At 41.0% G+C, this 24,791-nt stretch overlaps 1 protein-coding gene across 1 annotated transcript in view; it reads right to left on the reverse strand.

Annotated features, from left to right (window-relative positions):
• Window positions 1–2,292: 2,292 nt before the first annotated feature.
• The window catches only part of TTC27 (tetratricopeptide repeat domain 27), a 557,582-nt gene continuing 535,083 nt past the window's right edge, over window positions 2,293–24,791 (reverse strand). The window contains exons 20-21 of the mRNA XM_075338149.1: window positions 14,452–14,552; window positions 2,293–2,779 (exon numbers count right to left, since the gene is read on the reverse strand). Of these exons, the coding sequence (XP_075194264.1) occupies window positions 2,657–2,779; window positions 14,452–14,552 (224 nt within the window). The 3' untranslated portion in view covers window positions 2,293–2,656. The remainder of the gene's footprint in view (window positions 2,780–14,451; window positions 14,553–24,791) is intronic.

The following is a 24,791-nucleotide window of genomic DNA, read 5'->3' on the forward strand; positions in this document are numbered from 1 at the left end:
GGGATCCTCAAAATGCACACCTGAAAGCAGCAACAATGAAAAGGAAAAAAGGGTGGTGTGCTAATGAAGAGATCAGCAGAACAATATGGCAATAAATATTCAAAAGTTTATTGTAGGAAAAACACCAACATAGTTTAAAAACATCTACAAACATGAAGTACAATAAACATCAGAGGTTTGCTATAATAAAGCATAAGCCTCTGAGAAGTGTCCACCTCAGAGATTTTAGACCATGTACTGCAATCAATAACACCAATGAATCATAATCATATAGCATGCAAAAAAAACCAAAGATATAAGTATCAGTCCTAAAGACAAATGGCTAATACATTAATATGTAAAAATCAATATGCAAAAATGCCCAAATACCTATATCAATCCAATCAACCATAGGATAGGGCATGGAAAACCTTGTAAGATGGAATAAAGCAGGTTTACATATAAGTAAATATATACACTGCCATAATCTTTACCAGAATCACAATGATGGAAAAAGAGGCATGCAAAATAATTCCCATTAAAGCAAACAGAGCAATGGTGAAAAAGCAGTCATGGAGGAGGTGGAGACCTAAAGCAACCCCCCCCCCCCCAACGTGTATCGCCATATCCAGATTGCTTCCTCAGGGAAAAACAAACCCCGTTTTTGGAGACCAAAATTAAGTCTTATATAGACACCTTAATATACACCATGTTGGGAGGCCAAAAAGCAATGCATATCACCCTAAAGAACCCATATCAACAGTGAAGTTTGGAGGTGGGAAAATCATGGTGTGGGACTGTTTTTCAGCATACAGCACTGGCAAACTTCATATGATTGAAGGAAGGATGAATGAATACATTTACAGAGACATTCTTAATAAAAATCTGCTGCCATCTTACCAGCATGATGAAAAAATGAATCAAGGACATTTCCGCAAGACAATGATCCCAAACACACAGCCAAAGAAACTCTCAATTGGGTTCAGAGAAATAAAAAAAGTTGCTAGAATGGCCCAGCCAATCACCTGACCTGAATCCAAAAGAAAATTTATGGGAGGTGCTAAAGCTCAGAATTCATAGAAGGAGCCCAGTAATCTTCAGGATTTGAAGAGTGTTTGTGTGAAACAATGGGCCAAAATCACATCTGAGCAATGCATATGACTAGTTTCTCTATACAGGAGGCATCTTGAAGCTGTAATCTCTAACAAAGGCTTTTGTACGAAGTATTAAATACATTGCAGTAAGCGTGTTCAATAATTTTGCCGTGTGTCATTTTTCATTATTACACATATCTTAATTTGTGGAAATCTATGGTTTGATCTCTACATGGCTTGTTACCGACATCTGGTAAGAAATTCACGTCAATAGCACCTTTGTAAATATAATAATTACTTAGAAAATTTGTGACGTGTGCTCAATACTTATTTCACCTGCTGTATCTTACCTTTGAAACCCCAAATTTATTAATAAAAATGTATCAATAATTAAAAAAAAAAAAAAGTTTTGCTTTAATGTTTGGTAATGGTCAATAACAAGCTGCGGACATCCCAAGCCCCAAATGGATTACAAAAATGCAAACTCCTTACTGGTAGAGGGGAATATGTAGAAAGTAGTGTTGAGCGAGTAGTTAACTATTCGTACTCGCTATGCTGTTAGAGAGTACTGTCCGCTACTTGCATATCTGTTACGAGTAGCCAATGGGAAATACTTGCTAAATAGCAAGTAATCCGAAAGCTGTACTTTTCGTGCAAGTAGCGAAAAGTACGGCTTTCAGGTTACTCGCTACTTAGAGAGTATTTCCCATTGATTTACATTTTGCCCGCTACTCGTAACGAATATGCAAGTAGCGGACAGTACTCGCTAACATCATAGCGAGTACGAATAGTTAACTACTCGCTCAACACTTGTAGGAAGGCAAGAGGAGTATGACGTTTTCCAGGGAATTCAGTGCAGCAGTAAAGTGACCATTGACATCAGGAATAAGGAGCGAGGCAATGACCTACACCAAGAAGTAGATATTTACGGTCCACATATATAATTTTATATGTATAACCAATAACCGGGCTCTATGTTAGTAATTGTAAAAGGAATTTATCACTGTGCTTACCACATGGAAAGTGTTCTCTCTATATAAAATGAAACAGTTTCCAACATTTTCTTTAATTTTTCTTTCTACCTGTTCAAACTTGAAGTTGTGTTTCCTTTTAGAAGAGAAAGCGTTGTCTGTTCTCTCCCATAATAACTGTCTGTATTACTTGCTATGTAGCAGCGATAACAGAAGTTACTGTGAATTAATGACAGTCCAAAATTCTGTTAAATGAAATACATTATTCTTTATTAGCCCTCTGTGACTCCATGTTTTAAACACTCAAAATCCGAAATGTTATCCAAGCCTATGCCATAGAAAGGCCATTTGAAGCTTTCCCAGCTATCAGCAGTTTCTTTCAGTGGACTCCGGCCAATTACTTGATGCACTCATGTAAAACTAATCCCAAATAAGTGCCTTATAAATAATAAAATTGTAGTCATTCCAGGGTGTCCAAAAGTATTACATATAGGCCAAACACATGACTCTCAAACAGATTACAGATCTGTGTGAGAATAAGAGGCAAAAATACCAAGGTTCTTATAAAGAAAACATGTATTATACAATAGGCTTCCTTGTCCTGCATCTTGCTCAGTATTGATTCCGCAGCCGATTACTGCTCTCTTGCAGCTCTATAATAAGACTGTCCATTTCTTTCACTTCATCGGATAGTTCTGCAGATACTTCACCAGTTGCCACATCCGTGAAAAGTTGCTGAAATGAAAATGGAGAGATACAAAAGGGTCAAAATTCAGGATGCCTGATGTAGACATGTAACTTCTAAGTGTTAGGAAATTTAAAAAATTGTCTACAAAGAAAAAACCAAAGGATCAAAAAAAACCGATTTCTCAATAATAATCATAATGTAGCATTATTCTTTATGGGAGGAACTAAAAATATATGTAACAGGTATTAGAGATAAGCGAGCACTAAAATGCTCGTGTGCGCGGTCCTGGAGTCGAGCAGATCAGACGCTCTAAAAATGCTCAACTTAACTAATGAGTATAATGGAAGTCAATGATTGGGCAGTTCTGCTCTCATCCCACAAAGAGCCAGCCATAAACAGAGCATTTCCGGAGGCAAGGAAAGCGGGATTTTTTTCTTTTGACACAATACATCTGATAACATTGCTTTAACCCCAGTGAGAGCCATTTAGAAACTGCAAATGGCCCTACCTGGGGTGCCTGCAAAAATCATACAGTGAAGCAAGCCTGTGGGTTGTGGTCACTGTTTCACAGACGAAACATCCGAGGACAAGTGATACTCGGCCAAGCTCTGTGAGTACTCACCCATCCCAATGCTCAATCGAATAACGAGCAGCCCGAGCATGCTTGCTCAGGTATTAATGTATGGAATTTGAAGTACTTCAAAGCACTTGTCTGACAATTTATAACTGAATATCCACGCCCGTGACATAAAGCTCCCGGGCTCCAATTCAAAATCTAAACCAGGACAACCAATTATTTTATGTCTTTACCGTTTGGTTACCTCAGTATCTTCCGTTTCACCCCCGTGTATATTATCTGTTGCCTTCAAGAGACTGATGGGAATCTTCAATGTAAAACTGCCTATATTTTAAATCGTATAGCCTCTATTAACATTTACTCCTTGCTGGATCTAACATATCACAGACCAAAAGGCACCCAACTGACTATTTTGACTTAATAATGGGGTGTCTTGGGCTTTCATGGGAAGGATATTGTTGCAAGTCGCACAATTCTTGAACTAAAAAGTGACAGCATCCTCAACAAAGGCTTTTGGCTTAGCTGTGAATGGTCTCTGCATCTTGTGCTTACAAAATAATCCATAAAGAGCTCCCCATTTTAGCTGTTCATCACTAGATGTCTTTTTTTTTTTTTTTTTACAAACCAGCAAAACAATTTAATGAAATAAATACCAGACTATTATATTGGATAATGCAAATACATGGATAAAAAGAGGGATATGGCCAGAGGTGCCAATGGAAGAAATAGCTACAGTATAAAATGCAAAGATAATAACATTGGGTGGCTTAAAGTGCTGATATTGACTTTTATGATTATCTCTTCCAATAGGTGGCACTAGAGTTCGGTCCTCTTGCTCTCTAAAGAGGCTACTTGCATATTCAAATTCCAAGGGGTGTATTCTAGGGTCTCCTTCTGCCAACTTGGCACTATTCACAAGGAGAACTTTGAAAATTTAGACTGCTGTCAGAGGTCTCTCACTCAGCCAAACAAGTTCTCCTGTTTTGCACGGTTGAGGGGCAAATATCCATCTACAAATGGAGTTTCTGGTTTGACTTCTTATCCTAAGTCATGTGGAAAGGGTCACATTTGACTTTTAAAGGGAACCTATCACCACTTTTTTGGCCTATTAGCTGCGGCCACCACCGGGCTCTTATATACAGTATTCTTCTCCGTTGTCTGGTGCCGGCACCGCCTCTTTTGGCCATCTTTGTGCTCGTTCTTCTCTAGCCGTCGTGCATGACGGGTCCGACGTCATACACACTCATTGGCATTCAGGTCCTGAGCAGGCGCACTTTGATCTGCCCTGAGTTCAGGGCAGATCATAGTATTGTAGCGCGCATCCACAGGACCAGTGAGTCTGTATGACGTAGCTGCGTCATGCACCCTGGCTTCACAAAGAAGACAAAGATGGCCATAAGACGAGGCGCCGGCACCGGACAACGGGGACGCCTATAAAGCCCACCACGTGACCGTTTATGCTGTTAAATACAGCATGTTAGAATGCTGTATATAAAAGCCCGATGGTGGTCGCAGCTTATAGGCCAAAAAAGCGGTGACAGGTTCCCTTTAAGATTGCTACTTCCAATATGTTACACTAGAGTTTCTGTCCTCTTGCTCTTTGAAAAAGTTACTTGCATATCCATATTTCTGCATAAATTTGATATAAAGCTACCTCTAATTTTCACATACACCCTAAAAGTAGATAAAAGAATTACATAAAACATACTGGTTAAAAATATTAGATTTTGTCAATTTTTAAACGAGGAAAATAATCCAATATCAATATATGTTTGTGAGTGGCAAAAGCATGTAAATCTCGAAGATGATCAGCTAATTTGATTGTGAAATTAGAGTCTGGTGTTCTCGATCAATGGGATGACAATCAGGAGAGAGTTGGTGACCTGCTTTATTAAAGAATAGGAATCTATCACAGTGTGATCTTCACACAACATTAGAGGAAGTATATCATGACAGGAACAAGTGAGATTCCAGAGGATCTGAGAAGTAAAGTTGTTGAAACTCATTAATTTGGAAAAGGTTTAAAACCCATCTCTAAAGAATTTGGACACTACTAATGCACATTTAGAAAAAATGAGCACAAATGGAGGATATTCAAGCCCATTATTATGCTAACCAGAAGTGGTTGAACGACAAATATCTCCAAGAATAAAGTGTATAATAGTCTGGAACATCACAAAGGAACCCAAGGTAACCTATAAGCAACTAAAGGCTACTCTCTTGCATTAGCTAATGATAATGTCCATGAGTTCACCATCAGGAAAATACCAAACAACAATGTTGTAGCTGGAATGGAAGAGGAAAGCCAATGCTCTGCAAACAGAAGATTGCTGTCTGTATGCTAAATGTCACCTGGGCAAGCCAGAATGTTACTGTAACAATGGTTTGCTAAGAGATAATTCCAAAATAGTAATTGTTCATTCTATTTATGCCTGGAGAAAGAAAATCACTGTATTATATCAGAAAAACCTTAAAGAAACCATATTTCAAGAAAATATAGGTCGTGGAGTAAGACAACGACCAAAAGCACACAAGTCGCTCTACAAACGAATGGTTAGAGAAGAATAAAGTTAAAGGTTTGAAATGGCCAAGTCAAAGTCCTCACATTAGTATAGAAATATTGCAGACGGAACTAAAGCGAGAATTTCATGGAGGAAAACACACCAGCATATTAACAAAGTTGAAGCTGTTTTATAGGGAGGAATAAGATGAAATTCCTCCAAGTGGATGTGCAGGACTAATCAAGATAACTGGAAATGTTTAGATTAAGTTATTTTGTGGCAGCTCTTAGCATCCACAGGTTTAACTCTTTAGTGAGAGTCATGGAGTCATAGGCTTTGTGTGTGCACTGAGTTTTTGGCTGCAGAAATTTTCAGCACCAAAATCTGCACCTTGTGGCAGAAAAATGTCCCAAAAAATGCATGCCTTTTTAGGTGTGTTTCTGTGCTATGCCTTTTTTAGTGAAATCAATGACAAAAAGCAGGAAAAAAATGCACTAACAATTGGCATGCTGCTTATTTTTTCTGCACCCAAACTGCAAGGAAAAATTAAACAACATGCACACAGCACTTCAGAATTCTCATGGACTTTGCTGGCATAAGGATAGGCATGCACATTTGGGCAACAAACTGCACCAAAAAAGCGGCATAAACACATAAAAAACCTGCAGCATGAGCACAAGGCCTTATATATGTAATTTTTAATATACACTGTCTATAATAACAGTTACAACATTGTATTAGAAATTACATTATGAATATCCCTACATCATCTCTGCATCTCCATCAATTCCATTAAAAAGGAGGATGTTCAAACGGCAATTTTCTAATACTTAGGTAATTCCTCGCTAGAGGTTCCCCTTTACAAGGTGACAACTATTATTGGATATTACATTATTTGTTGACTGTGATGTTAATAGGTTACAAGACATTACTGGCATTATACTAATGTATGCGGGGGGAAAGGAGGATGAGCATCAATCATTATGAGGAAGATGAAAGTCTTCACTGAGGTTTTATTTTAGCTGAAGACAAACTCATTCAGGAAGGGACGTCTGGCTCTAAGTAGCTGACTGCTGTGGATGTTTTCCTTTTTCCTTCCTCTTGTTATGGAGAGCATCAAGGACTGCTCAGAAGTCAGATATAAACCACCCTCCTTCATACTATGTCACTAAGGTCACTTGCTGATGTATAAATTATATATTAAAAAAAAGAAAGCATATGGAGAAGAGTGTAAAGTTAGGGGCAGGGAACTCACAATGAAATCACTTTGTAATAACTGTCCCAATTCTGGGACTGACTTTCCGTGGAAATATAATGTTCAATTCTTTCCATTAGATTCTGTTTATTTAGTTTTGAAAGAACATATTAAATAAATGGGATTATACAAAATTAGTGCCACCAAAAAACAACAGAGCAAGGGCAGTATTACTCTCATTCTAGGTACAGTTACTCCCTCCATAATATCTAAAGGGGGCTTTACACGCTACGACATCGCTAATGCGAAGTCGTTGGGGTCACGGAATTGGTGACGCACATCCGGCCGCATTAGCGATGCCGTTGCGTGTGACACCTATGAGCGATTTTGCATCGTCGCAAAAACGTGCAAAATCGCTCATCGGTCACATGGGGGTCCATTCTCAAATATCGTTACTGCAGCAGTAACGAAGTTGTTCCTCGTTCCTGCGGCAGCACACATCGCTCCGTGTAACACCACAGGAACGAGGAAGCTCTCCTTACCTGCCTCCCGGCCGCTATGCGGAAGGAAGGAGGTGGGCGGGATGTTACATCACGCTCATCTCCGCCCCTCCGCTTCTATTGGGCTGCGGTTCAGTGACGCAGCTGTGACGCTGAACGAACCGCCCCCTTAGAAAGGAGACGGTTCGCCAGTCACAGCGACGTCACCAGGCAGGTAAGTACGTGTGACTGGTCTGGGCGATGTTGTGCGGCACGGGCAGTGATTTGCCCGTGTCGCACAACAGATAGGGGCGGGTACACACGCTAGCGATATCGGTACCGATATCGCAGCGTGTAAAGCCCGCTTAAGATCACCCAAAAGGTTTCCTGTTCATTATTTTTGATGAGCATTATATGAGCAAACATCATGGTGCTCCACATCTACCACTCTTAATTTTTTTTCCAAAAAGTTGACTTTTTAAAAGGAACCAACCATCAGGATTTTCATATATAAAGTAAAGCCAGTGCTATACTGGCCCTAGGATGCTGAATGTAAGCATAACTTTTGTTCAGAGATGTTGTATTTCAGAAATATGTGAAAGTAAAGTTCCAGCAATGCACTGCTACTTGATTGACAGGTGCAACAGGAAGGGAATATGTGGGTCGGGTCTTACTAATTAATGTGTATGACGCCGACACTGGTCGGAAGGCCAGGTAGCAGACAAAGGTGGAAATAGATGGCAAGACCTGACCCACATATCCACTTCCTGTTGCACCTGTCAATCAAATACCAGTGTATTGCTGGAACTTTACTTGCCTGTATTTCTGAAATAAAACATTCAATCTCAGAACAAAAGCTATGATTAAATTCAGCGTCCTGGCACCACTGGCTTTACTTTATATATACAATTCTGCTGGTTGGTTCTCTTTAAAATACTAGCAGGTCAAAAATGGTCCCACTGCTCCTGTAAGTATTCTATTTTTTAGTTTGTTATTGTGTTGGCTATTTTTAAAATCTATGATAGAGTTCTAGAGAATGGGTCTTTTTTTAGTACTGATTTTTATGAACTTTACCAAGGGGATGTGACTTATAGGGGAATAACGCAGTGCAGCGTAAAGACAAACTCCATGAGAATCCTGTGAAGAACACCCTCTTGGTAAAGAACACAACATTTGTATTAAATAAAAAGGCCCCTTCTCTGGAATCATATGGCAGATAAAAAAAAAAACAAGCAAAAAAAAGAAAAAAGCAGAAATTAAATAAGGGCAAAAACTGAAGACATATGGCCTGGAAAAACATGGATGTTGTTGAGCCTAAAAAAGGCATAACAGCACCTGGACACCATTGCTTTTTTCTTTGCAGTAGGAAAGCAAATTACGGTATGTCACTATATTATCCACCATGCTCCATTCTTTCTTTGATATTTTAGCGGGTTAAAGCAGTATTCCCATCCCCAAAATCCTATCCCAATATGTAGTCGGCGAAATAATAATATTAGCAAATACCTCCAATTAGAAATGTAGTATAGTTCTCCTGATTAGCTAGGTCTTTTACCTCTTAGGTATCCATGGTTATGTCCACTCATATAGTGACAGTTGCTCGTGGTCATAACCATGGGTACCTAAGCTGCAATACCCTGCATATGAGGTAGGAGACATAGCTAATAAGGAGAACTATACTTAATTTCTGATTCGAGGCATTTGCTAAAACTATTATTATTACTACATCTACTCCATATTGGGATAGGATCTTGGAGATGGGAATACCCCTTTAAGGAACCTTCAATACACATTGCATCAGTGGAAGAATTAGCCTCAAATCACCAGTACAGATAATGAACTTTACATTATAATTTCCTAGAAAGCAAGTACTGTACTACGATATAAAAACAAGAACCTGATCATGGCACATAAGTGCAGCTCCGAGCTTTCAAGATCATAATTAGGAAACAAGACAAAGAATGGTCAACAGAATGGAATTTCCTGTTTTCTCAATTAAACCAAAGGATTTAGTTGATGGCCAGGGTATAACTAAGATCATATAGAGCAATCATTCAGAGAGGCGCCACTACCTCATTAGCTCACACGGGCTAATCAAATGTTCAGTTATTATGAGCAGGGATGCTTAACCAAATGTTTGCCAGGATGGTTACAAGTAGATCTATGATATAATATAAAACACCAAAATACTTCTATGTATCCCAATAGTTGCTGCACACTATGCTTGCATGTTTTGCCTTAATAACAGGGGGTGCTCAACCAACAAACCAGGGCCACATTTAGGCTGCAATAATGTTCTATGTGGAATCATACCATAAGGACAGAGACATGTGTATTTACACAGAAACCATGGTTAAAGGATAGCTGCATGGTTTGGAAGTAGATTACAAAAAGTTCAATATCAAAATGTCATGGCTGGATGGGAGTCCTGCAAACTGCCTACAACCTGATGGCATCTACAGCTCCTCTTTAGATTAGCAGGTCTGGCTAATCCAAAGTGTCAGAGACGATGAAGGCTGGATAATCTATGATAGAACTGTGGATGCCATCACAGAGGAGGTTTTCAGGGCTGTGTACAGCGGCCACAGCATACTGACCTCCCTGCTGCTGGACCAGGGGCATGCCAGTTTATTCGCTCATCTCAAGTATTGATATTGGTAGCGCTGTGTGGCTAAAAATTGTGTAACTGGTAATAGTGACAGGCACTATGTGACTGGTACTGTCATGGTGGGGCACTGGCACTCTTCTATTTGCAACATAACAGAATTCAGGCAACACTAACAGTGTATTGTGGCTAGTGCAGACCTGAGGGGAGGTGCATAACTACATCATTGTGTCAGGAGTTGTCACCTCGGACCCAGTACCAGGATAGACAAAAAAAGACTGCCTGCACTCAGCCTCATCGACCTGACGTGTGAACAGGCGCATAACTGAACATGACATAAAATACAAAAAAAGACAGTTTGCGCTCTGATAATGCTAAAGTATGGAAACCATGAATGTGTGAACATGGACCTGCATTACTGTTAAGGAAAATCTAAGAAAAATGAGATATTTAGCATATAGAAATGGCCATTTGTATATCTGACCAGTTGCCCCTTCACGGCATATCTCGTAACTGGGTACCTAACGCTATTCTGAAGCCTCTCTCTGGGTTAAAAACCTCCTGTGTATGGGCACGTAGGAACCTGCTATATAGAATGAGATTACCTGTGGCAACTGGGGGAGGGGTGCACGGTCAGAAGGTATGACCCTCTTGATATAGACAAAAATCTGGGCAGATATACAAATGGCCATTTCTATATGCTAAATATCTCATTTTTCTTAGATTTTCCTTAGCAGTAATGCAGGTCCATGTTCACACATTCATGGTTTCCATACTTTAGCATTATCAGAGTGCAAACTGTCTTTTTTTGTATTCCAGTACCAGGATAGGACAGTGCAACAGTTTTACCCGAAATTATGATTTAACTTGTATTCCCTTTTGAGATATTTATGGCAAACTGCGCCACTGATCCCATATTCAGCCCTCCACAAATCTGAGGCCAAGAGGTGGTCTGACACGCATGCCGCGCTCTCCAGTGTGGTTCAGGGGAGTTGCAAAATGCTCAGCTGTTTTTATGTTCACCGATTAGTACAGTTCCCATTGGTTGTTACTGTTCATAAACCATAAATGTCTCAAATGTATATATATATCTATATCTATATATATCTATATATATCTATATATATATATATATATATATATATATATTACAGCCCTAATAATAAGTATGAACAGAATATAACAATTTTGTTATCTGAATAAAAAAGATGGTGAACTCCAGTGGGTTTTTGCTATGTATTCTCAGAGCAACTTCATGTAGAAGATTCAAGTGATGTTTAATTTATTAGGCTGTGTGTTTTATCAGCAATAGATTATCAAAATTAGCACTACAGGACTAGATGTCTTGTGCCTTCTAGTCCTACAGCTTTGTGTAACCCCGTCCCCACCACTGATTAGCAGCTTTCTATAAATGTACAGTATACACAGAAAGAAGACCCAATTAATGATTGGCACTGTCATACAGGGCTCAGCATTCTGCAGGTGAGAAAACTGTAATTGTATAACTGTGACAGCATGCATACCAGTAAGTGACACATTGCTGGACTCAGGGTCTCAGCTCTTACATCATACTACTTTCAGATTACATAGCAAAAACAGGATGGCGAAATCTCTTTAACCCCATCCTGACATTTGATGTAAGTTTACATCACGGTTGGGAAATTGTTCCCACAAAATAACAAATGTATGTCATGACAATTGCGCGGACACAGAAGCTGTGCCCACACGATCACAGCTGGGAGTTCAGCATAAGTAATAGCCAAGCTTCGGCTGTCACCGCACGGACGGTCCTTGTGCCGCCCCTGACTGTTTAAGCCCCGAAATGCAGTGATCATGGCTATTGCAGCATTTAGGAGGCTGAGAGACAGATGCGCTCTCTCTCCCACCCGATGACAACCTCTGGGTCAGGCAGCTAAGGCTAGCCTGTTACACCATGCCAGGAGCATGGTCTGAGAGGTTTCTATCAATGGCTCACTGACAGGTATAATGTATTGCATTATAGGTGGATTTGCTGATGAAGAAGTAAGACTACATTTCGAAACACGTTGAAATAAACCACCTATATTATACTACTTCGTGTTTTGGACCTTAGTCAACTTAAAGCAGCGCAGATTTGTTCCATAGTTTTATTCTGGTTTCTGGTCATTTTTGTTTTTTGAATCGCACTATTTTCAGTCACACATACACTGAAAAGAACCAGTGACAGAAGTCAAAATTTAACCCTTCACCCCCGTGTGATTTTCTGTTTTGTTTTTTTTTTTTGCTCCCCTTTTTTTGAGAGCCGTAAATTTTTTATTTTTCAGTCAATCTTGCCATATAAGGGCTTCTTTTTTGCGGGACAAGTTGTACTTTTAAATGAAACCATAAATTTTACCATATAGTGTACTGGAAAACAGCAAAAAAAATTTAAAGTGCGGAAAAAGCTGCAAAAAAAGTGTGATGGCACAATAGTTTTTGGGATATTTTATTCACCATGTTCACTATATAGTAAAACTGATGTGTAAGTGTGATGTCTCAGGTCGGTATGAGTTTGTAGACACCAAACATGAATATATTTACTTTATCTAAGAGGTTAGAAAAAATTCACACGTTTGTCCAAAAAAGTGCGCACCTTTAAGGCTATTTACCAAAACCCAAAGCGTTCTCATTTTTTGGGATCTATGGCTCAGTGACAGCTCATTTTTTGCGTCTCGAGATGACGTTTTTAATGGTACACGCAGATGGTCCGTTTTGATTGCCTGTTGTTGCATTTTGCGGCAACCAAAAAAAGTAATTTTGGCATTTGGATTTTTTTTGCTGATACGCCATTTAGTGATCAGATTAATTGATTTTATATTTTGATAGATTGGGCGTTTCTCCATGCGGCGATACCAAATACGTGTATATTTTTTATTTCTTTAACCCTTTAATTTTCAATGGGCCGAATGGGGGGAGATTTGAACTTTTAGGTTTATTTTTTTTTTGTAATTTTTTAAAACTTTTTTTTTTATTTTACTAGGTCCCCAGGGGACTTTAATGATCAGCAGTCTTATCAGTATTCCATTTCTCCAGATCACAGCTACACAGCTGAGATCTGGAGAAAAGTGGCTTTACTCTCACACACTGCCCTCTGCGGGCAGTGAGAGAAAGTGACTCATGATGATAGCTACAGGAGTCATCACATGACCCTATGCTACCATGGCAACCATCGGAAGTCACGTGATCATGTCACGTGACTTCCGATTGGGGTGGGTAAGTTATACTAATGGCGGTGAGCTGATACATCTCGCTGTCAGATTTTGGCAGTGAGATGTAAGAGTTTAATAGGCGGGTGGAACATGATTCCACTCGTGCCTGGCAGGCACACATGTCAGTTGTTGAAATTAGCTGAGATGTGCATGGATCACCGCGGACTGCCCACGCCAGGTGACGGGGATTAACCCCACACGATCCATGACGTACTCAGTACATCATGTGTAGTGAAGAGGTTAAAAGAAAACTTTTATTAAATATGATTAAAAAACACCAAAATAGTGCCTCAAGTGATCAAAATAATAGGGACACTGACCACTACGGATTGTATACTCAAGATCAATATTATAGTATTTGAACAGTGCACAAAATATACTGTGGAATAATGACAAAAACAGTGCATTCTTTTTTCTTTTTACAAACTTCTGACTTTTGTTTCAATGCTTAGATAAAAGTCAAACTAAACTTGTTTGGTATCTATGAACTTGTACGGACCTGGGGAATCATACTGATAGATCAGTTTTACCATATAGTGAACATGGTAAAAAAACAAAACAATAGTGCAATTGCACTTTTTTTGCACTTTCACTGCACTTGGAATTGTTTTCCTGTCTTGCAGTACAATATGAGGCAGAATGAATGGTGTCACTCAAAAGTACAACTCATCCCACAAAAAAAGCCCTCATATGGCTATATTGATAGAAAAATAAAACACTTACGGCTCTTGGAAGAAGGGGAGGAAAGAACAAAATGCAACACGGAAAATCGATGGGTGGTAAAAGGCTTAAAGCACCACTCCAGCGGTTTGGGCTTTTTCACAGCTGAATTTCTGATTTTAGTCTAAGGTCCCTGCCCTTATTTTTATACTCACTTTCCGGCATCTTCATCTTTTACTGACAAAGCTCCGGTCCAGCGGCGCCATTTTGTGACTGCAACGTCTGATTGGAAGTCAAAAGTTACGTCACAAGCTCTTAATGCAAGTTAAGGCTCTCATAGACTTGCTCCCCGGCCCAGGAGATATGGTCTGAACAGACCATGTCCCTGTATGGTCAGAAATGGCCGTTACACAGTACATAGTAGCGGTATATACATAAGATTATCTCAGCAAAAACCCTTTCAATAAGGACTAACCTTTGCTTTAGATGACAGGCCACGTAGATTTAGACGAGCTGAGGACAACATCTGTACAGCTTCCTGTGGGTTAGACTTATTTTTGCTGCATTTTATTGCCACTGGAAAATGGAAGAAAGTATAAAATGTTAAAAAAAATAGAAGTAAACATAGTTAAAAAAAGATACTGTCAAATTAATATGTTATTTTTTAATGCCCAAAAATAATCCCTTAATGCTCAGTAAAACATAATAGAGAAACCAATTATTCAAAACATCCTATTAGTATAAAGAGCATACCTTTTATAGTAGTGAATATTGCACTTTTATAAACAGCAGTTTTGGAACATAATATATAAAAAAACTAGAAGCACAGAAAGGGCTTACAGAGTATGTATATACACATATAATGTAATCTAATTGTATTAATATACTCACCTACCTATCTTTTCCATGATGTCCCAGTAATTGTGACTATCCGGTTCACTCTATACTCTATGGGTGAAACAGAAGCCTCTTTTACAATGTAAGTCTATGGAGCCTTATTCTGAGGCTCCATAGACTTAAACTTCCAGGTCACACAGAGAGCAGTGTGATCCAGAGAATCTGCAAAGGGGTGACGTCACAGAGAAGAGGAGGAGAATGGTGCTGAACACCAGAAAAAGCAGTATACAATAAAATTAACACACTAACACTACATTAGGCCTCTGCCACATTCACGTGAAAATCACGCACGTGCCGAGAGACACATATTTCCCCTGTGTGTTGCGTGCAGGTAAGTACGTGTCTCTGGTACGTGCGGGACACGTGTGTTCTACGTGTGCTATCCGCGATAGCACACGTAGAACCGGTAATTAACATACTCACCTGGTCCTTCCTGCTGTCCGCGGTGCTGTCCGTGGTACTGATCCTCGGTCTCCAGCCCTCCCGTCTCCCCGCTGCTGCTGCTGCCAGGCAGTGAAGTGAATATTCAATGAGAATAATGAGCGGCGGTCAGCAGCAAGAGGCAGCAGCGGCAGAGACAGGAGGGCAGGAGAAGGTGAGTAAATGTTTTTTTTTTTTTCACTGACACGTGTGTTTTCTCCGGCGCGTGTCACACGGGACCGCATCCACACTACACCCGTGTGGTACAGGTGCGGGCCGTGTGACACCCGTGCTTCGGGAGAAAACACTGACATGTCAGCGCTTTGAAAAACGCACACACGTACAAACGCACACGGACACACGTTCCGTGTGGTTTTACGTGTGTGTGCCTGCTACAATAGGGTAGCATTGCTTAACGTGTCTCCGTGCCGCCGGTACATGTAAAAAATGACAAACACGTGCCGGCGGCACGGATGTGTGTCACAGGACTTACATGCATATATACACATATTTATTTTAAAAGATATATAGATAGCAGTGCTTCTTTAATAAAACAACCAAACAGCATTTCACAATCAAAAGTTATCACTGTGCCTTACAGTAACTTATAATAAAATGTTGTTTTTTTTATAATAGAATACATGTATCGCTAGTCTTAGTTAATTATTTCTGAATTTATTCACACTTAATGTTTTCCCAGATACATACAGTACGGGTCAAAAGTATAGACTCACCTAAGTCTACAATGTGCACATTTACTGTTACATTTAAGGCAGTAAACTCACAAAGGGGCATAAATGGAAACAAGGAATGAAGAAGCACATGTAAAACAAACCAGAACATATGTTGAACGTTAGATTCTGCAAAGTACCCTTATTCTCTGATGACAGCTTTACACGCCCTTGGCATTCTCTCAAGCAGATTCATCAAGTCTGCACTTCCAATGGCTTTTCAACAATTCTTAAGAAGTTTCCAAGGGTGCTAAGATCTTGCTGGCTGCTTTCCCTTTACTCTGTGGTCCAAATCCTCCCAAACTATCTCAATTGGGTTGAAGTCGGTTGATTGTGGAGGCCATGTTGTCTGGCGAACCACTCCATCACACTACGCCTTGGTGATATAGCCATTACATACCCTGGAGGTGTGTTTTGGATCATTCTCCTGTTGCAACAGAAATGATGATACCAATAAGTGCAAACCAGATAGGATGGCATGTGATTGCAGAATGCTATGGTATCCATTCACCAACAGTGTCACCAGGAAAGCACCATCACACCTCCTCTATGCTTCATTGTGGATAACACAAATGTAGAAACCATCTGTTTACTTTTTCACAATCTCACAAAGGGTTGATACCAAAAATATTAAGTTTTGACTCATCAGTAACAGATTTCTACTGGTCAAATCTCCAGTTCTTGTGTCGCTCGGCCCAAGCAAGTTTCTTCTACTGGTTTGCGCTCCTCACTAGCGGCTTCAGCGCAGCAATTTAACCCTAAAGGCCTGCTTTTTGCAGTCTCCTCTGTACAGTTGATTTTGAGGGGTGTATGCTATTTGATGTCTGTGCACCATTTATGAGGACTCTTATCTGAAGTTCTGTCCAAATGCATTTTCTGAGGCTGGTAACTCTAATAAACTTAGGGGTACTTTGCACGCTGCGACATCGCAAGCCGATGCTGTGATGTCGAGCACGATAGTCCCCGCCCCCGTCGCAGCTGCGACATCTTGTGATTGCTGGCGTAGCGAACATTATCGCTACGCCAGCTTCACATGCACTCACCTGCCCTGCGACGTCGCTCTGGCCGGCGACCCGCCTCCTTCCTAAGGGGGCAGGTCGTGCGGCGTCTCAGCGACGTCACACGGCAGGCGGCCAATAGCAGCGGAGGGGCGGAGATAAGCAAGATGTAAACATCCCGCCCACCTCCGTCCTTCCGCATTGCAGCCGGGAAGCAGGTAGGAGATGTTCCTAGCTCCTGCGGCTTCACACACAGCGATGTGTGCTGCCGCAGGAACGAGGAACTACATCGTACCTGTCACTGCACCGGCATTATGGAAATGTCGGACCCTACACCGATGATACGATAACGACGCTTTTGTGCTCGTTAATCGTATCAAAAAGGATTTGCACACTACGATATCGACTGCGACGCCGGATGTGCGTCACTTTCGATTTGACCCCACTGACATCGCACCTGCGATGTCGTAGTGTGCAAAGCCCGCCTTAATCTCTGCAGCAGAAGTAATTCTTGGTCTTCCTTTTCTTGGGTTGTCCTCATGAGAGACAAGGGATTTTCATGAATGCATTTTAGGATAGCTTGAACATTCTTAACATTTCCGGACTGACTTTAATATCCTAAACTTATAAGGGACTGTAATTTCTCTTAAATTTTTTTAGTGATTCTTGCCATATTCTGGCTTAGAACCATTGTGGAACAGCCTCCGCAAAACACACCTTTCAGTTGCAAACACGTTCTGAAGTCCAGTGATTCCACAAATGCACTCTTGACGAGGCATACCTGTTCATTGGAAGCCATTGCAGGTGACAACCTAATAAAGCTGCTTGAGAGAATACCATGGTTATGAAAAGGTGGTTGTCAATGTAAAATTAGGGAGCTCTGAGGAATCTAAGGTTTAACGCATATCCTGGTTTGTTTCACTAGTATTTCTTTCCTTCTTGTTTTCAAACGTGTTCAATTTTAGCGTTACATTATGACAGATACTAACTAAATTAGGATATATAGGGGGGCAATAAAATTGGCACCAAACACTGTGAAAAGTTGAACAATTTTTTTGCATAACGTCGTTTTGTGCAAATATTTTGTAGTTTTTGGAGATTTAGTTCTAGATTCACGCAGTTGAGTGAAAATTGGCAAACCTGGGGAGGAGCCAAGGCTACATCTGCCTGTCAAATTTATCAATGGTGTCTATGCTCCATATACCAGTAATGGTATTCGAGTCAGTGACTGGAGTAAAGGGTGCTTTACACGCTGCGACATTGCTAGCGATTGCTAGCGATGTCGAGCGCGATAGCACCCGCCCCTGTCGCTCGTGCGACATTTGGTGTTTGCTGCAGTAGCGAACATTATCGCTACGGCAGCGTCACACACACATACCTTGTCAGCGACGTCGCTGTGACCGCCGAACAATCCCTCCCTCAAGGGGGAGGTGCGTTCGGCGTCATAGCGACGTCACTAAGTGGCCGGCCAATAGAAGCGGAGGGGCAGAGATGAGCAGCCGGAACATGCCGCCCACCTCCTTCCTTCCTCATTGCCGGTGGACGCAGGTAAGGAGATATTTGTCGTTCCTGCAGTGTCACACATAGCGATGTGTGCTGCCGCAGGAACGACGAACAACATCGTATCTGTGGTAGCAGTGATATTAAGGAAAGGAGCGACGTGTCAATGATCACCGTTTTTGAACGATTTTGCGATCGTTGATCATCGCTCCTTGATGTCACACGCTGCGATGTCGCTAATGGCGCCAGATGTGCGTCACTAACAAAGTGACCCCGACGATATATCGGTAGCGATGTCGCAGCATGTAAAGCACCCTTAACACTTCAGGAGTGCGGTTCTTAATGAATTTGATGCATCTTTTTTCTGAATGACCCTAATGAGTCTTAATGAATCGAGGCCATAGACTTCAAGGAGATTCCAAATAATATTACAAGAAAGCTTAGGAAGGTGGATATTGTTGAAATTAAACATTTACATTTTTTTTCAAGTTTCTTAAAAGGCTGGTTCACCCATATTTTTTAATGTCTAGTTCGATATTATATTGAGAAACAATGTTTCTCTCAAATACCTTGTGTTGGCAATAGTGCTTGTGAGAGGTGCTATTGCAGACCACTGTTCCCCGCTACGGTGACGTCACGTCAAGTTCCGCACACGTCACATCCCTGCGGCCGGCTGCAGTTTTCCTGACTCACTGGGCTGTGTTTCACAGCTGTCACAACACCGCGCATCTCTCCTGCTTGCAGCGTTCTGCTGTGAGGGAGGAGGGTGCAGATGGGCTGTGACGAGCGGTGAAACACCGCTAACAGCTTAGTGAGTCAGGAAGACTGCAGCCAGCCGCAGGGATGTGACATGTGTGGAACTTGACGTGACGTCACTGGAGCGGGGAACAGTGGTCTGCAATAGCACCTCTCACAGGCACTATTGCCAACACAAGGTATTTGAGAGAAACATTGTTTCTCAATATAATATCGAACTAGACAATAATAAATATGGGTGAACCACCCCTTTAAGTTTTGACTTGTTAAATAAGCTGGTAAATATAAAGTATTAGAGGGAAACACATCTGTCTATTTATAATTCCACATGTCTACATAGTGTTGAGAAAGCATGACTTAATTACACAAATAAGCAGCAGCAGAGTGGATAGGGAGTGTGGTAATATATGCATCACATACATAGTGATGACATATTGAGTGTATGCATACAAGCTGAACTGTGGGTCTGTTACATGTTTATAATGGATGAAGTAATTAAATATTGCCTATTTCGCTGATGATAGGTTTTAGAAACACAGGTTAAGTGACGCACGTCTTTAGACAGAGCGGACATAATTTCTGATATGGCCGACACAGTGAACTGGGGGAAGGAAGTAACTGTACGACAAAAACTAATTACAGGATGCCTGGCAGAAACTTTAATGAATCAATTAAGCAAGACAAATCTGGAGAGGGAAAAACCCATAATGAAAACCTCATTCCTTTGAAAACCACATTAAAGGGAATTGAACACTCAAAGATGAACAGATATCACTTTCATTCAAAATGTATCACTTTTTAGCTGTGGATGTGAGAATTTTCACATGTACGTCCATTTGGGTTAAGAAATTAAGTATTACCATTAAATAAAAACATTGAAAATGTTTTCGAATTGCTCTATTCAAAGAGTTTTTAATTATTCATCAACACTCTGGGCTTGATATTGTGTGACAATCTTTAGGTTATCTTGGTGACATTTTGGGGTATACAAGATTTTTTAATAGTCAGGGGAGCATCTAAGGCCAATACATTAGTTGGTTATTAAGATACTAGATTTTGTTGGTGAAACATTTTGCTAAATTTGCAAAACTCTACTTCCCAGAGAATAATCGCAAAGTGCTGTTACCTGTTTTATCTGAGTTGGCAAAAAGTAATTTTGTACGGTCTTTTTGCCATCACATGTGACTGCCTTCATGTAGTTGATGGAACAAAGTCTCAGCTATAATTGCAAGCCGCCCAACAGAAAGAGAATCAGCAACTATTTGTTTCTTGCAGTGTTTGGGACTTGTGTTCGGCAGAACCTTAAACATTTCATATACACTACAGCTCTGGAATGATAGAAATGGTGGCTGAAATTGGTTTTTTCAAAGGAGTAGCATTTGATGGCTTTCAAGAACGGCAATCACAGGAATGGGATGGTGGTGGGGGGGCACAAATAGACAGTCATAATCATTTAGGGGAAAAAAAGAACGCTAAGAAATACAGAAGAATAGATGTTTTAATGTTTTCAAGAGACGAGATTTTTAAATTATAGTTGATTTAGCTCATTAACATTATGAAATCTTACTCTTAATAGTAAATACATTGCTCAAAAACAAGAAAACAACATTCAAAACACATCAGATATCAATGGACCTACGTTTCTAGTTATAAATCTTTACTCATGAATAGTGTAATTCACTGGGAATAAAATCATGTATTAATCGTTAATGGAACTAAAGTTGTCAATCAATTGAAGTCTGTATTCCAAATAACCCAGAAAATCAAAGTGAAAATTTTAACTCACAGGTCGATTCAATTTTTGTGAATTTGATTATTGCCCACACATGCATGTGTTTATGCAACAGGGCACCAGAGGTTGTCCCAGAGGTTCTCATGTTGATACAGCTCTGAAAAACAGGAGGACCATTCAATGGCTTTGATGCGTTCATCATCTAGGAATTGCCTATCTTCTCACATGAAGCTGGGCATTGATCTCCCTTAGGAGGAAGCCAAGATAACTGCTGTGATACATTACAGCAGTCAGGGACCCGCTGTCTACCCTGTTGAGGTTTGAGTGATTCTCCAAGGATATGTCTACCCAAACACTCACTCACCAACTACCAAATGACTCATGCTGGATGATGTTGGAGACAGCATAGGATTCACAAGGGCATCTCCAGACTTTTAAACAATTGTCACATTTGCACAGTGTAAATTTGCTCTCATTGTTGCAGATAACTAAGTACCATTGGCAGACATGCCAATTCTGCTGAATGATGAGCAGAAGTTCCACTACATGATGGCAAACCCTGACAGTTTTGATCAGAAACATGCACACCAGTAGATGATGGAGGTCATTTTATTGGCTGTGGTAGTGTTCCTTCTGTATCTCTCCGCACTAAGGAGCAAAAACTGGTCTTGATGCTGCATTAATGGCCATCTCTGGTCCCTGTCCTACTGCCTTTGTGTAAGTCTATAACTTGTAGGGGGTAAAAAAGCGCAATAGGGTCTTACCTAGTAAGTGGGTAGACAGACAAGACAAAGAAGCACTCACCTGGTGAGGTTGTGCCAATCACAACCCCTTATGATAGCCTGTGAGTGCCCGGTGGTATAGCTGTAGCCCCGGGAGAGGTATTTTGTATCACACAGGTAGAAGAGAAGACCGGGTTTATGCCACGCTAAAAACCACTGATGCGTGTAAATTAAAAGATTTCCTTTTTATTTGACAGTTCCTACGCGTTTCAGAGACATCCGTCTCCTTCCTCAGGAAAAGAAATCATATTACAGCAAGGCCGCTTGGACCTATATATGAGGAGCAAACAGCCATGTATGCATAAAGGACTGCCCGTATGACAGTCCTTAATGCATACATGGCTGTTTGCTCCTTATATATAGGTCCAAGCGGCCTTGCTGTAATATGATTTCTTTTCCTGAGGAAGGAGACGGATGTCTCTGAAATGCGTAGGAACTGTCAAATAAAAAGGAAATCTTTTAATTTACACGCATCGGGGGTTTTTAGCGCGGCATAAACCCGGTCTTCTCTTCTACCTGTGTGATACATAAGTCTAGAACTTGGTATCTCTGCCCCATGGCTTTGAGTATTGGGAGACCATGCAAACTGCCTTGTAATGGTGGCACATAAGGATGTGCTATCCAGAAGGAGCTGATCTGCCTGTGCAGTCTAAATGGGCTGCAGGTACCACCTCACGTTATCAGTTGTGACAAGGACACTAAAGGATACTTTACACACTGCGATATCGGTCCCGATATCGCTAGTGTGGGTACCCGCCCCCATCTGTTGCGCGACACGGGCAAATCGTTGCCCGTGTCGCACAACAGCCGTCACACATACATACCTGTCCGGCGACGTCGCTGTGACGGGCGAACCGCCTCCTTTCTAAGGGGGCGGTCCGTGCGGCGTCACAGCGACGTCACTGAACCGCCGCCCAATAGCAGCGGAGGGGCGGAGCTGAGCGGGACGTAACATCCCGCCCACCTCCTTCCTTCCTCATAGCGGCCGGGACGCAGGTAAGGGGAGCTTCCTCGTTATTGCGGCGTCACACGCAGCGATGTGTGCTGCCGCAGGAACGAGGAACAACCTCGTTACTGCTGCAGTAACGAGATTTGAGAATGGACCCCCATGTCGCCGATTAGCGATTTTGCACGTTTTTGCAACGATGCAAAATCGCTTATCGGTGTCACACGCAACGGCATCGCTAATGCGGCCGGATGTGCGTCACGAATTCTGTGACCCCAACGACTCCGCATTAGCGATGTCGTAGCGTGTAAAGCCCGCTGTACACAACATAAAACAATCAAGGAATCAGTACAAATATTATATATATATATATATATATATATATATATGAAAACTTGTTTGAGAGGTGGCCACCAGCAGTAAAACAATTCCCCATTTATGTATTGTCTTGCTGTGCTGTCCTTTTGTCACTTTTGTTTGCACCGTGTTAACCTCTTCACGAATGGCCGTTTTTGCGCTTTCCATTTTTTTTGCGCCTTCCTTCTTCTGAGAGCCGTAACTTTTTTATTTTTCAGTCAATCTGGTCATGTGAGGGCTCACTTTTTCTGGAACAAGCTGTACTTTTAAATAAAAACATGAGTTTTGCCAAATTTATAAAAAAAGTGCGATTGCACTGTTGTTTTTTAGATATTTTATTCACTGTGTTCACTATATGATAAAACTGATGTGTGGGTATGATGCCTGAGGTCGGTGCGAGTTCGTAGACACCAAACATGAAAAGGTTTATTTTTATCTCAGGGGTTAAAAAAAAAATCTGAATTGTCCAAAAAAAAGTGGCGTACATTTTGCGCAATTTTCTGCAACTCATAGTGTTCTCATTTTTCGGGATCTATGGTTCAGTGATGGCTTATTCTTAGCGTCTCGAGCTGATGTTTTTAATGATACCATTTTAGCGCCAATGCTATGTTTTGATCGCCTGTTATTGCATTTTGTGCAAAATTTGAAGCGACTAAAAAGATTTCTGAACACTGCAATACCAAATGTGTGTATATTTTTTTAACCCTTTAATTTTCAATGGGGCGAAAGAGGGGGGGGTGATTTGAACTTTTAGGGTTTTTTTTATTTTTTTTTTAGTTTTTCAAAACTTTTTTAAACTTTTTATTTTTTATCTTACTAGTATCCCTAGGGGACAATAACGATCAGCAGTTTGATCACTCATTCTTTTCTCCCGATCAGAGCAGCAGCGCTCAGATTGGGAGAAATGATCATCTCCTGTAACCTGCAGTACATGACTGCTTGTTACAAGACCTGAGTCATGTGAGCTACAGGAGTCATCACATGACCATGTGCTACCATGACAACCATCGGATCCACGTGATCATGTCACATGACTTTCGGTGGCAGCCTGTGACTATGCGATTACCACGATCGCCGTTAAAATTGCACTGTCGCATCTTGACAGTGCCGTTTATGGGGTTAACAGGTATGGGTGGATAGCGATTGTACTTGTACCTGCCAGGCACATGTCAGCTGTACAAATCAGCTGACGTGCGTGGATCCCCGCCTGCAGCACTAGGTGCGGATTAACACTTCGACCGCAAGGACGTACGATTACTGCTCGCGGTCGTTAAGGGGTTAATGGGTATGGGTATTTGTGAGCAGGTTTTTGCTACCTCGCAAAGAGACTGAATCCAACAATTTATCACTTTGTTTCCTGGGTGCAGTGGTTCAGATACAATCAGAGCTTTTAGATTTAGCAATGCAGCACAGCTCAGAATCTTATCCCACCCACACCAGGCTCCCTATGTACAAAATCTATAGACACAGAGATGCTAAGGGAGTTGTGGTTTGACAAGTATAGTCCGGACAATGATGATTTCAGGTGATAAAACCATGCCTATAAGTAAACAACAGTGCAGCAGGGTAATAAGCGACGCATCATTGAACACTGTGTGTCAGCGTGTATCTCCTGCTGTCTTCAGATTACATAGCAAAAACCTGCTGGCAGACTCCATTTAGGTAAATCTGATTCACAATCGCTTATGCTTCCTTC

This window comes from Anomaloglossus baeobatrachus, chromosome 3 (assembly GCF_048569485.1).
Source record: "Anomaloglossus baeobatrachus isolate aAnoBae1 chromosome 3, aAnoBae1.hap1, whole genome shotgun sequence".
In the NCBI taxonomy this organism is placed as follows: Eukaryota; Metazoa; Chordata; class Amphibia; order Anura; family Aromobatidae; genus Anomaloglossus; species Anomaloglossus baeobatrachus.